This window comes from Diabrotica undecimpunctata, chromosome 1 (assembly GCF_040954645.1).
Source record: "Diabrotica undecimpunctata isolate CICGRU chromosome 1, icDiaUnde3, whole genome shotgun sequence".
NCBI classification, from domain to species: Eukaryota; Metazoa; Arthropoda; class Insecta; order Coleoptera; family Chrysomelidae; genus Diabrotica; species Diabrotica undecimpunctata.
This window is the reverse complement of record NC_092803.1, coordinates 40,972,260-40,986,484: the sequence shown is the minus strand read 5'-3', so window position 1 is coordinate 40,986,484 and position 14,225 is coordinate 40,972,260. Positions and strand designations below refer to the sequence as shown.

At 33.2% G+C, this 14,225-nt stretch overlaps 1 protein-coding gene across 1 annotated transcript in view; it reads right to left on the bottom strand.

Annotated features, from left to right (window-relative positions):
- Positions 1–14,225, bottom strand: part of crc (bZIP transcription factor crc) — a 60,221-nt gene that overhangs the window by 33,239 nt on the left and 12,757 nt on the right. The window contains exon 2 of the mRNA XM_072541478.1: positions 8,442–8,783. Within this exon, the coding sequence (XP_072397579.1) occupies positions 8,442–8,670 (229 nt within the window). The 5' untranslated portion in view covers positions 8,671–8,783. The remainder of the gene's footprint in view (positions 1–8,441; positions 8,784–14,225) is intronic.

Genomic DNA, 14,225 nt, shown 5'->3' with positions numbered 1-14,225 from the left:
GCCCATACAATTTATTGTTAAGGTGGGGAAGCTTTCATTTCAACAAAAGGTGGCGTAGTACAAAAAAGTTTGGGACGCCTGATTTAAAATATTCAATGGGTGAAATGCAGAGGTTTGATCGGCCAATTATTGGTAAATGTAAGACGTCAACTACTTCATTAGTTTATTAGAATATGTTTCGCTTTTTTATTTTTTAAAAGCATCCTCAGTTGTCTACAAAAAGTAATGATGTAAGAATATAAGTAAAAAAGGAACAGATTTCATACTTACAAAACAATTTGTAGGTCTTTTGTGATGTTATGAAAATTATACGATAACTTAACATTAAAAATACAACAAACTAAAAACGAAAAAAAAAACGCAAGAAAAACTGAATAAGAGCACTAATGTTAACGTTAATTTAATTTTTAGGTGATTTTATTTTGACTGATGTCTTCATTGGGATGTGTCAAAATAAAATTACCTAAAAATAAGGAACACTAAAATGTGCATTTTTTTAGTGCTCTCATTCAGGTATTTTTGTTTTTTTTTTTTCTCGTTTATTTTGTTGTATTTGTTATCTTAGGTTATCGTATAGTTTTCATAACATCACAAAAAACCTACATATTGTTTTGGTTCGTTTTTTATTTATATTCTTACATCAATACTTTTTGTAGAGAACTGAGGATGCTTTTAAAGAATAAAAAAAGAGAAACGTATTCTACTAAACTAACGAAACAGTTGACGTCCTTCATTTGCCAATAATTGACCGATTAACTTCTTCATTTGAACCTGTTGAGTATATTTTAAATTTAATTAACGTTCGTACTCTTTGCAATTTATATATATATATATATATATATATATATATATATATATATATATATATATATATATATGCAAGAACTGGTAAACTTATATACCTGAACTATTAACCTTGGATAATAAATTATCGGAAAAGGAATTTCCTTAAATTTAGTGACACCAGACAACTATAAATTTGCGTCAAATGGTAGGAAAGCCCAGAAAGATTTTGCCGAATCGTGGTTGCAAGAGTTCAAAAGAATTGATATAATGAGCATTTTTGTTACAAAAGGTAAAAGTACATATAATATAAAAAATGATTCAGAAAAAAACAAACAAAAACATTTATATTTCCTCATAGTCCAGTAGTCAGGGACGAAAATGCTACTGAACATCTAAAAATCATTGAAACAAGCTGAATTTTGCTGAAAATGTCAATTTTGGGACAACAAAAATTATGCGAAAAAGTTTGCCGCTTCTACCCTCGGGCTTTCCTCTAAAACTTCCTCTCGTAGGGGGAAAACATTGATTTACCAAGAATCTGTACGCCGTAGAAAAAAATGTTTCAAACAAGAAATGTGGCTTTTTTTTATTATATATGTATGCTTATTTACAATCTATATCATTACAGAGTATTAAGTAAATGTGTTACAGGTTTTGCGCGTGAAGGAGAGACTTCCAATGATGTCTCACCTTATTCTACTTTGGTTTAGTTTTGAAGTAGGTCTTGGGGCCAGGTTCTATCTAGTCATCTTGTGGCTGGACCATTGTTGAATAGTTCCCTTACTAGCTCATTTTTTTGGTGAATGGTAAGTTCATTTTGTGACTCCATGGCTCGATGGATTTCTTCTCTGATGAAAGGCATCTTTAAGTCGTAGTGGAGTGTTTGATTACTTATGTACCATGGTGCATCCACTATCGATCTTAGCACTTTAGACTGGAATCTGTGTAGTCCGTAGAACCAGATAGGTTTGAATATGGCTTTGTATAGAAGAATTTTGTTTTGGATGTTGATGCCACATTGATGCGTCTATACAAGCTTGTCGGTTGCATTCGATTTAAATTCAACCATTATTTCCTTTTGACTTGTGTTGTGTGAGTTTCGTACGATTTTTAAATTTAACTTTCTGATATAGTTCTTCAAATTGGTTTTCGGGCTTATGTAGATGATTCCTATAAGCTTTTGGATCTTCAGTTACCATTTTCAGCATTAACGTTTGTGATACCCGTTTTTCATTTCGCCGCATCATCCATGGTCTAGTCCACCAAAGCCGACGTCTTCTTTGTAGTCTTCTCACATCGATCCATACGATTTCATTTGCCGACATTTTGAAATCAAAGTAATAATTGAAGCGTCTATAATATGTATGCTTTTCAATTTCATTGAACAACGTAATTGAATCATCCACATTGTTCAACCGAAATGAATAATGTATTTCCTTCTTTAGAAAAAAATGTTTACTAGCTTCAAAAGTGTATATCAGAGATATCCGCACAGAACATACATCCTTTAAAAAGAGGATTCGAAAAACTTTTAAACCGGTTTGTTCCTTCGGGCAATGTGCAGTAAAAACCATTAATACTAACAAGGGTTTTAGCATATGAAAATGTATTTCGAGTTATGGTACATGTGATAGAGAATCCACAAATAAGTACGTGCCAATTGAGCAATAATACAGAGTTAAGTGCAACGAAAGCTGGAAGAATAAAAACAACAAATTTTGCCGATTTAAAATTTAGTTGCATTAAGAGTTAAATGAAAACGATTTTCAAAGAAGAATTAATTTTTGTTTATGAAGTAATATATACCTATTTTCATTCTTCCGGTATGTTACTACACAGTAAGGTAGAGTATCAGTAAACGAACTATAATAGTATGTAAAAATTAAGATAATGAGTCTTTTCAAAATTTTGTCGGGAGCATACGCCCAAAACTTAAGCCACTTGTTACAATTTTTATGTGATATTTAGGGTAAACAATAGTAAGTTTCCTTCTAAGAAAGGGTACCTTCTAACTAGCTTGTTCACCAAATTCATTTATCACCAGGCCAATTTCTAAACTAAGCTTCATTATTATAGACATTAAGCGGTTAATGAGCCAGCAATTAGAACGATGACAAATAAATTGTCGGCTTCAATGAACTAAAATTAACAAGCGATATTGCTTTCCTAGGCCTCAATAATAGAACTTTATATGATAAATTTTTATGATCTCGATTTAGAATGAATTTATTATCGAGCGCCTTGAGTATCAATGATAAGATATTGATATATTACTAAAACGAGCGAATATACGAAAACTATAAAGTAGCGAATATGCAACCTATATTTTAGCAGACATTTAGTATCGGTTCAAGGTATACTAAATAATTCAGTAACCGTTGGAATATCTTTCAATCCGTCAAAATTTCGGTTTTAGGCTTAGGTTAGCATCATCTTTTATCATTATGAAAAGTAAAATTATACAATGTATTTACATTATCATTAATAAAAAAAATGTTGTCGAATGACAAAGCAAGGAATCTTAATGGGGATTTGATAGGATATTAACCAATTAGTCTTAGTTATTTTGTCTTATACGGGGGTGGATTGATATAAAACTAGCCTTTGATAGAAAAAACAAGTTTTTTGGAATTAAATCGATTTATTTCTCAACATAGTCCCCTTTTAGCTCGATACATTTAGTAAGACGATGTTCTAATTTTTTTATCCCATCCGAGTATAGTACTTTTGCTCGAGCTCTTCAAAAATAGGCCGAAGTTTCAGCGACGACTTCATCATTTATTGCGAAACGGCGTCCTCCGAGCCATTTTTTCAGGTTTGGAAACAGGAAAAAATCGCTGGTGGTAAGATCTGGGGAGTACAGTGTTCGATCAATTCATAGCCCAATTCGTGTAATTTTGCCATGGCGATGGCCGATCAGTGAGCCGGTGCATTGTCTTGGTGGAAGAGCATTTTTTTGCGTTCTAAACCGGGGCGTTTTCGACGCAATTCGGCATCGAATCGATCCAATAATGCTGCGTAGTACTCACCATTGATTGTTTTTCCTTTTTCCAAGTAGTCGATGTGGATGATGCCCCTTGCATCCCAGAAAACAGTTGCCATCATTTTGCCGGCCGAATGTGCACTCTTTGCCTTCTTCGGCGGCCCTTCGCCGCGTTTGTGCCACTGTTTCGACTGTTCTTTGGTTTCCGGTGTGTAATAATGCACCCAGGTTTCATCAACGGTGATAAATCGGCGAAAAAAATTCCTTCACACGTTTTTGTATTTGATCGATTGTCAGAAAACGCGGATGAATGACACTCATCGCGCGGATAACTTTTTCATGTCCAAATGATGGTGAATGATGTTGTGTACGCGTTCGTAGGAAATGTTTAGGACCTCTATTAACTCGCGGAGCTTAATTCGACGATCTGCCATAATCAGTTCATGGACTTTGTTGATGATTTCCGGCGTGGTGACTACATTTGGCCTACCAGGACGCTCATCATCAAAAACACTCGTACGACCAGGAACAAATTCAGCTTTCCAAAATTTTACTGTTGCTAACGAAGGTGCAACCTCACCATAAACTTCGTCCAGTCGGATTTGATTTGCACATTCGTTTTACCCTTTTTGTGGAGGAACTTAATCACCGAACGATACTCGACTTTTTCCACTTCTCCGAAAAAAGAAAATTTGCTTGCTTTTAACAGCTGTAAAAACCAAACTAATTGTTTTTAAAACTTAAAATTTTGATAGACGTCATGTCATGAATGGCAAATGTCAACACCGAAACCAATTCGGTATCAAGTAGCGCCATCTATCAAAGGCTACTTTAATATCAATCTATCCCCGTATATTGACCCCGGTTAAGTTAGGATATTCCGATGGTCAGCAAACTCGTCATCCAAAAGAGCCAAATATAAACAACATAGAATTTATTTCCTCCTTATCTGTAAAAATGGAAATCCGGCAGCGTTTTATATACATATTCATGTAATGATTCACGGCTCATTTTAGGAGAATGATTGATTTCGCCTATTTCATATAATACAGATTTCAGTGTTTTTGGAGTCCCATTTTTAAAGATAGAAGAATGTACAGTTCTACGGAGGATATTTTTTTGAGTTTCATTCAACTTAATACGTTTTCGTCCCCAGAGATTTGTGTTTAGGATTTTAAAACATCAGGTCGATTTTCTTTCGCACACAATTCGTACCACTGTATTCGCCACTGATAATCCCGTTAAAAAAGAACAACAACTAACAGCTTCTGTTGAAGGTATTGTTATTTTAGTCTTTAATCATATACCTTCTAGATATTTTTTTTTCTGTTGTGAGAAGAGTTTATGACGTAGATGCCGTGTACTTGGCAGAATGAATATAATTATTGTTTCTATGAGATGGTAAAGATATAAAATAACAACAATTTTAGGTAACATAATTTTTTTCCAATAACATGTGTGGATTTAAGAATTCAGCGAAAAGCATTAATCGTAACAAGTCACGTACCTATATTCCTATAATAGTAAGCCAAACATGAGCAAAGAGGTTCTGAAATTATTGTTTTCTTATGGCATGTTTAAGTTAAATATTGTATTTCTATGGAATTAAACCAATAGATTGGGAAACAATGGATTGTACTTTGACGTTTCGATTTTCAGACTGAAAATCGTTTTCAAAAAACATAAATTAAGAAATTATGTTTATCCTTTAAGTGTTTATCAATAATTGCCTTCTGTTACCACAAAGCGCCAATTGATAAAATATAACATTTTAAAATAATTTTTTAATTTATGTTTTTTTGTTATTGGAAATCGAAATGTCAAAACAAATGTAAAATGTAATTTTTATTACAATCAATTGTGGTTTAATCTCATATAAATACAATATTTTTTAAACCTGAGGAAGTAAGAAATTCACGAAATGAGTTCATAATTTCATTTTTATATGATGGGGAAAACGGGAATGGGACCAGCGCGATGGTTACGCGAGTAATATTGAGGCAGTATCCTGAACAAGAGATTTAAGACCAACAGGCTATAGGTACCAGTCCACCAGGAAATACCTTTAAAAGATGACAGTATAGCTGGCAAGCGACGACGTCATAGCTGGCAAGCGACGACGTCACAGCTGGCAAGCGACGACGTCACAGCTGGCAAGCGCCGACGTCACAGCTGGCAAGCGACGACGTCACAAATACTATTACAGTCTTAAGATCGCAGATGAAGAGGCCTAAGACCTAATATAAGAAGAATAATGTCAATTTGTACAATCATCTTGGTTGCATAAGTTGTGGGTATTTATTCGAATTAAGAGTAACTTCTTTCTATTACCATTTTGTTAACTTTCTGATAAAATATACAGGACTCATTAGGCTCTTGATTATGTCCAAAAAAAATAAGGCTAAAAGGAACTGATAACGTTAAAGTGGTTTTACTGTTTCATATGGTCAATGGACGCCCAAATATGAAAAAACCGCGGAGTGATACCATTTAAAGGTAAGTGTGTTTTTGAGTAAGGTGTGAATTAACCTCTAAGCACTAGGGTGCATTTTAAGTGAATTCTATACAGTTTTCGTACATATACATCTACAGAAAAGTTGTTCAAAATTAAATTTCCTATTGAAATGTCACCTCTTAAAGCCAAAAATATTTTTTTTGACAAAAATATACACGAAAACACGTGAGTTTTCTTTTTTCTCTCATAAAGTTATTCCAAGGAGGTATAGGTATTGCTTTACACAAAAAAACTTCTATGCTTCCTATCTAAACGACAAAATGACGTTTGGTAGAAGTCTTTAGGATTCACAGTATCCGAGATATAATTGTTCAAAGTTCTTCACTCACACTATTTTTGGGCCATTTCGCCTATTTTTTCGCTAAATTGTTCTATAACTTTTTTCTACGCAGCTTTAGGTATATGTAACGTAATTTTGACGTTTAGATAAGAAGGATCGTTTTTTTTCTTAGTTCTTTGAATATATTTTTGTCAAAAAAAAAAAATTATTTTTGACTTTAAAAGGGGACATTTCGATAGGAAAATTAATTTTTAACACTTTTTCTGCACATGTATATTTAGGAAAAGTGCATAGAATTCACTCAAATGCACCCTAGTGCATAGGGACTAACTCACCCCTTTCTCAAAAACGCACCGTTTTAAATGGTAGCACTCAGTGGTTTTTTTATAGTTGGGGGTCCATTGACTATATAAAACAATAAAACCCCTCGTAACGTTGTAGTTTGTTTCTTAAGTACGTAATCAATAGCCTGCATGTGTACATTCCGCTCGGCATAAAGCATTTGGAGAAACGGAGAGTGGAGAGATGTCTATTGTGGATATGTGGAGAGAGGTCCGACTGGAGGGGTGCTGAATTTCGTACAGGTCTTAGTTCTGATTCTAAAGATTGCGAATGGTTATACTACTATTTCCCGATCAATCAACACCGTTTTTGCCGTCTTCTCCTACTAGTTACGATGATATCGGGTGTGATAATTACACGAAATTAATTTAGACTTCATTCCATTTTAGGATCAATGGCAATCAGGTGTGATGAATAATTATACTGAAGCATCATCTCTGTCATCAATCAACCCAAACTCTTTCGACCATAATGGCAGCGGCAAAAGACATTAATCTTTTGCATTTTGAGAACGATATCCGAAGTGGAAAAAGAAACGTCAAATAAACTTAATTTGAAAGTAAAATTGTAGCTTATTCCCAACAAAAATAGTAAACGGCAGAAATTTATACTATAGAAAATTGATACTATGAAACTAAAGTTGTCGGAAAGCAAGTGACGAAAAGTATGGAAAAATAAAAATAAAAGGAAAACCGAGAAAAAATGAGAAAACCGGAGGAACTGAAAAAGAAGGATAAAAAATCTCTGGGGATATTTGAGATAGAAGATAAACTGACAATAAAATCTTGCATTAAAAAGCAATGAAACGTTTGAAAGTAAGTTTGAAAAAAGTAAATTTATGTCTAGACATTGAATCAAGTAGGCACTAGATGAAACTCAATTGTTCAAAGTGCTGCCGAATTCATTTCGTTTTAAATTGTTTAGTGGATACTTATTAGAGCAACACGCCACTCAGATGTTTTTCGAAAGTAGTGTAAAATATAATAGTATATTTATATACATTTAACATTCAAAGCGAATCTACAATTTTGAATTGGAATTCGCACGTGAATCGAGTCAACCGATGGATGAGTGGTATAATGAGAGATAATATATCATTCATCGATCCCTACCGGAGCGTTTAAGATGCTAGAAATAGCAAATCGTTTCAAATGTTCCTTCGTCTTCTCTATGTGCCGTATCAAATTATCCAACCTTGGCGATCGTCATAGCGAAACCATCATAATTTTGCCATATGGAAAAATTTCTTACGTTTACCATAAAATTGATTTTCTGCGTACATCCCTCTTCTGACATCGATCCCTCTAATATATCGATGTCCTCTCCATATAGGTATAACCAAAATAAACTAATGGATTCCTACATTTAATAGTTTTTATGTTTTTAATGTCGTTGTAATTGTACAACGATTTTAGTTTCAAATATCCGCTGGTACACATAGAGTATAAAGTCAATATTTAACAAATACAAAAACAACAATGGCATTACTATTGTAGTTACTAATAGTATATTAAAACAAAAGAGTAAATACTCACCATCTTTGATCAGTTCATCTAGATCCATAAGATTCTCCAGATTCTCGAGTATATGGGAAGCGACTTCTGCCTTCGACTCGAATTCTGCCAGATTGTCGAGTTCATCGTTGAGTTTGATGTCTAATTCGAATGGGGTCGCATTGTAGATAGTGGCGTCGAGAAGAGCGGCCTCGTCATAGTCTGACGACGGCGAGGCCGGCTCCTGTTTCCATACCAGCACAGAACTCATTGTGGAAGAGGACGGTGCTGCTTACGGTACTTGATTCGGAAAGACTTTCCAATAAGTGTAAAGATAGCGATGGTGCCGGAACGGCAATAAAAGAAAAAGGCGCCATAATGGCTCTGAAAAAAAAATAACAATAAACAATTATTACCAATGCCACGAAGGGGTTTAGACATTATACAAATTGTCTTATGTAAGAGAGTGATTCCAAGTCAAAACAGTATTCCCACCTACACCTAAATTTTACTCCAACTAAATGTCGCTCAAATAGCGCTGCCAGTCGATTCGAAAAATTTACCTCGACATCTTTGTTTTGGAACATATACTTTAGTCTTTGTTTCTATGTAAATTACCGTAACCAAGAGTCCAGACTGTCTTTACACTTTTAAAGACATTATGTACGGAAAGTATACAGGGATGAGTGCCTTAAGAACCGGCAAAATAACGCAAAAGATAGAAAACATAATACGTTGTGAAATAAAAAGAGATGCAAGTAGTAGAGGTGAGAAATTATCGATATAAACCTATAATTTACTTTACATTACATTAGATCTATCGAAAGTTTCCTACCTTTAGACGTTAGCTTATGAGCTGGTCGACTTTAGTCATAGTAATACGTATCACGTAATGCAAGTAAAAACAGTTCAATTACGAGTATGTTTTTATCCAAAATTAAAGTATTGATCAATAATAAACTGTGATTTGAGACGTCGCATACACTCTTCTCAATACAGAATTATCATAGCTTGTTATTCTGTATTTATCAAATTACTACTAATTAAACTGTTTACTTACATTTGCTTTATTGCCTTCAATCAGTTTTTACTTTATGCGAAATTAAAAAAATGTTAATGTTCGACGTCATACTAGTAATATTATGACTGAAGTCAACTAGCTCATAAGCTAAAGTCTAAAGGTGGGAAACTATCGATAGTCCTAATGTAATGTAATGTAAATTAGAGGTTTCTATCGATAATTTCCCACCTCTACTACGTTCATCTCTTTTTATTTCACAACGTATTATGATCTTTTGCGTTATTTTGCCGGTTCTTAAGGCACTCATCACTGTATAGAATGATATCTTGTTTTAGACGGATTACCAAAATGCCACCAATAAATGAAAGCAATAGGACGATTTACCAAAGAAAGAAATGTTTAACTCAAATGGAAGGACAAATAATGGAAATTCGCTAGTGACATAATGAAACTAGACGACATTGTATGAACCGTAAAATAATAAAAGCCCTACTATAGGTTACAGACAGACACAGCGGTTTTAACCCTTGGTTTATTGAATGGATAGCGTTTTAACACGTTAAGGGCCACCATGTTAAAAATAAACGCAGTTCTGGAGGCCACTATGTAAAATTTATAAATATGTATTAAAAATGCCCTACTTAACTGTGTCTTTTATAATTTATATGTTATAATGTTATTTTCTCATAAAAACATTGTTGTATCGAAATGGATACAAGTGGCCCATTTTCATAAATTAACGCTGTTTGCCACTTGTATCGATTTGGATTCAGCATTATAAACTATAAAAAGGAGACCTTACGTTCAAAACAGAAAAAATAATCCTGAAGTTGTGAAAGCAAAGTTAGAGGAGTATCAGTCTACAAGTTTACAAAGCAACACAGGTTGTACTGTTTTAAAATGGAAGGACAAAAAAGAGTCTTGGTGATTTCAAGAAAACACAGCAATGCAATGGCTCCTGTAAGAAGACCTGGGCCCTGATTCTAATTGAGATTTCGACTCAAAACATGTCGAAATTAATATGGCGACGTCGAAATGCGACTTTGCGAACCTTGTGGATTTCAGCTGAACTAACCAAACGACGTCACTAAATTTCGATTTATCGAAATTAATTTCAACTTCAAGAAAGTGGTTGAAATTTAATTTCGAGTCGAAATTAATCTGACATGACTGACTGGACTGGGAGAAGTGAACTTAGGTTCAGTTTAGGTAGGCGGTGTTTTGATCCTTGCAAGGAAAACTGAGGCAAAAAGTATTAATATGGCTGTGTTTTACGGACATTTGCTAGTTTTGGAGGAATTAGAGAGGATAGATATCCGACGCTCATAACGGAGGATAAGAAGAATGTTACGGGATACTCAAAATTCTTTTTCACTAAGTGATGCTCAATTTAGGCAGCAATTCCGGCTTAATAAACAAGCTGCAAATTATTTAATAAGGGTATTAGAACCATATTTGGAAGAAGATGTTTATGCCTCTAGGATACCTAAAATGTTAAGGGTTAGTATTACTAAGCTGCAGTAAATTTAAAAATATATTAGAATATAACCACTAAGTCAAATCTTAGTGGTTATAACTTAAGGATCTCCCACATCGCCTTTTTTTTTTCTTGCCATCTTTTCTTTCAATTCAAAATATAATTGAGAATGGCCACTATTTATGATTTAACAACTCAAACAAGAAAAAAAAGACGTTCACGTAACGTAAACAAAACAAACATTCAACAAGCGTAGTGCAGCCAATAAACAACAGGGCCAACCCAAATTTTCAGCAGTGTCAAAATGATAAAGTAAATATCCCCAGTTTTAACTACAATCGAAATGAATCAGAATCGCTAGCGATTGCGACTGTCATGGCGTAGTCGCTTTTAAATTTCGACATCGAAATGAAATAGAATCAGGGCCCTGGCGAGGAAATAGAAAAACCGATAATAATTTTAGAGTACAATAAATGTAAAGCCTTTATCGATCTTTCTGAAGGCATATTTTACTAGTTCACGAAAAGGAACAGGAACTACGTTAATAAATGCGTATTGTGTACATCAGATGGCAACGAAGAACAAAATGTCCATTACCAAATTCAAAGAACAATTTGTCACTCAACTTTTGAACGAAAATTTTACAAGACCTTCTCAGCCTAATAACATCAACGGAAATCATATTTTAGTGGATGATAATAAAAAAAGATGTATGGCTTGCTACGAAAGGCTAACATACAGATTGAACGAATTTAAAACGGAACATACGAAATCAATGTATTTCGGCTCAACTCCGCTCTAGGTGATTGGCCAACAAAAGGTTGTCAAATAATTATATTATAAAAATCCAATACTTCAGCGGGCTGCTGGATTCTGAATTCATTCAAGAACAGGTCAAAACTCCACCCAAATATTTTGCGTAGAATCACTGTGAAAACTAGACTACACAAGCAGTTATTATGCTGTCAAACCACTTATCGCTTCCTTATAGTCCAAGAGATAGAGCCGAAATTTTGAACTGATCAGTAATATGACATTTCTCTATTGGAATATATTTATTGTAAATGGGTTAAGACTTTGCCTTACAGGCGGACGCCCCTCGTGGTACAGGGGGTGGCTATAGAGGGATGAAGTTGTAATTTTTTTCAGAAAAATTAACGATCGATAATATGGCTGAAAATTTGCCCAGAGTAAGATCTTGGTATAACCAGACGAAATCCCAAAGGGCGGACGCGAGAGTGGATACATAAGGGGTGGCGGACAGGGGTGAAATTGCAATTTTTTGGGGAAAAATTAACGATAAGTAATATGCCCGCCATTTTCATGGCTCATTATTTAGCCCCTAAAAACTCTAAATCCAAAAGGGCGGACAGCTGGGTTGGTACAGAGAGCCATAAAACGGGGTCAAATGTACCACTTGCCTGCGCATTTTAGGTCTCGGTAACAATTTTCAAACTGATTTTATTATGATATTTTTATAGCGATTGATTTGAAAATTTGTATGCTCAGTTCTGTTACTATTCTGAGAAGCGTCAAGTAGAGTTTTCCTCAAAATTTTCCAAAAAAATTTCCGTAAATGAAAATTTTCGTAATTTTTTTAGGTAAAATCTAATTTATAGAATCCTTTCGATTTTCTGTAAGTTATACCATGATTTTTTCCAAAAATTTTCAAACGATTTTTACGATAAGAAAAAAAAATTAGAAAAACTTTTCTAAAACATTTGATAAAACTCTACGTCATCGTCTGAATCTTTTATAGAATATTTTGTAGTTTTAAAATGATATTATGATAATGTTTTTTTTTTCAAACTAAAATCATATTTACTTTACAAATTTTTACAAATTTTTAATTGAATAAATGTTTGATATTTGATATTTTATTAAATTAAAGTAATTTTATAATGTTAACTATTAAATATTTTTGGTATAACAAATAGTAATTTTACTTATTTTTTATTACAATAAAAAGGTTTTTAAATTTATATTGCATAAATAATGGTTGTTCAGATATAAGAAAAATTTGATTTATTATTACATTAATAATCAAATACAAAATATATTATTTCTATTTATCAATAGGTAAAATTCAATTTGTAGAATTCCTTTAACATTTTACAAATAATTATTAATAAAAATCAATTTAATAGTGGAATTATCAATTTTTTAAGCTTTGAAATTTACTTTGTACTTAGATATTTTCAATATTTTTTTTAACTTTCAAATTGATTGAATTTTTTTTCATTAGTTAATTATAATTTTACAAATTCTGTTTGGACAATAATTTTGCATCATTATTATTTTAAAATATTAAAATAATAATAATGAGCGTTCCATTTAGATCAGTAATTCTAGACGCATGCGCTAAATGTAATAAGTATCAAGATGCTTTTATCCAACTTGGTGAAACTGACTTCGATTGTAATGAAGTTTTTGAAACCTTAGAAACTTTCATATGTCACTTATATGGAACAGGACTAACGAGAACAATTCCAAAAAGAAAAGTAAACGATGTCAGATTTTCACTATTTAACCGGCAGTATAAGTTGAATGATATGAACGAGCCTTTTTAAAAAAAAACTAAAAAATTTCGATGCTTCAAGCTTACCACCATGTCAAGATGAATTACACCAACATCTACTGCGAGCCCATTATATTTCAAATATTTGGACAAATGCTCATAAAAAAGTACCAACAGAATTGATTGTTGAAGAACATGGTTGAGAGTTTGAAGATGAAACATATAAATTCAAATGGTTTAGTGGACCTTAGATGCCAGAATCAATTCGAGAAGTAGTGATTGAAAATGAAGCAGATAATGAATGTGATATTATTGAAAGTGAAAGTGACGAAGATGATGAATGTGATGACATCAGTGAGAGTGAGAAAAATGACGAAATTTTTAAAGTTTTTCTAAATTTTTTTTTCTTATCGGAAAAATCGTTTGAAAATTTTTGGAAAAATTCATGGTATAACTGACAGAAAATCGAAAGGATTCTACAAATTAGATTTTACCTCAAAAAATTACGAAAATTTTCATTTACGGAAATTTTTTTGGAAAATTTTGAGGAAAACTCTACTTGACGCTTTTCAGAATAGTAACAGAAGTGAGCATACAAATTTTCAAATCAATCGGTATAAAAATATCATAATAAAATCAGTTTGAAAATTGTTACCGAGACCTAAAATGCGCAGGCAAGTGGTACATTTGACCCCGTTTTATGGCTCTCTGTACCAACCCAGCTGTCCGCTCTTTTGGATTTAGAGTTTTTAGGGGCTAAATAATGAGCCATGAAAATGGCGGACATATTACTTATCGTTAATTTTTCCC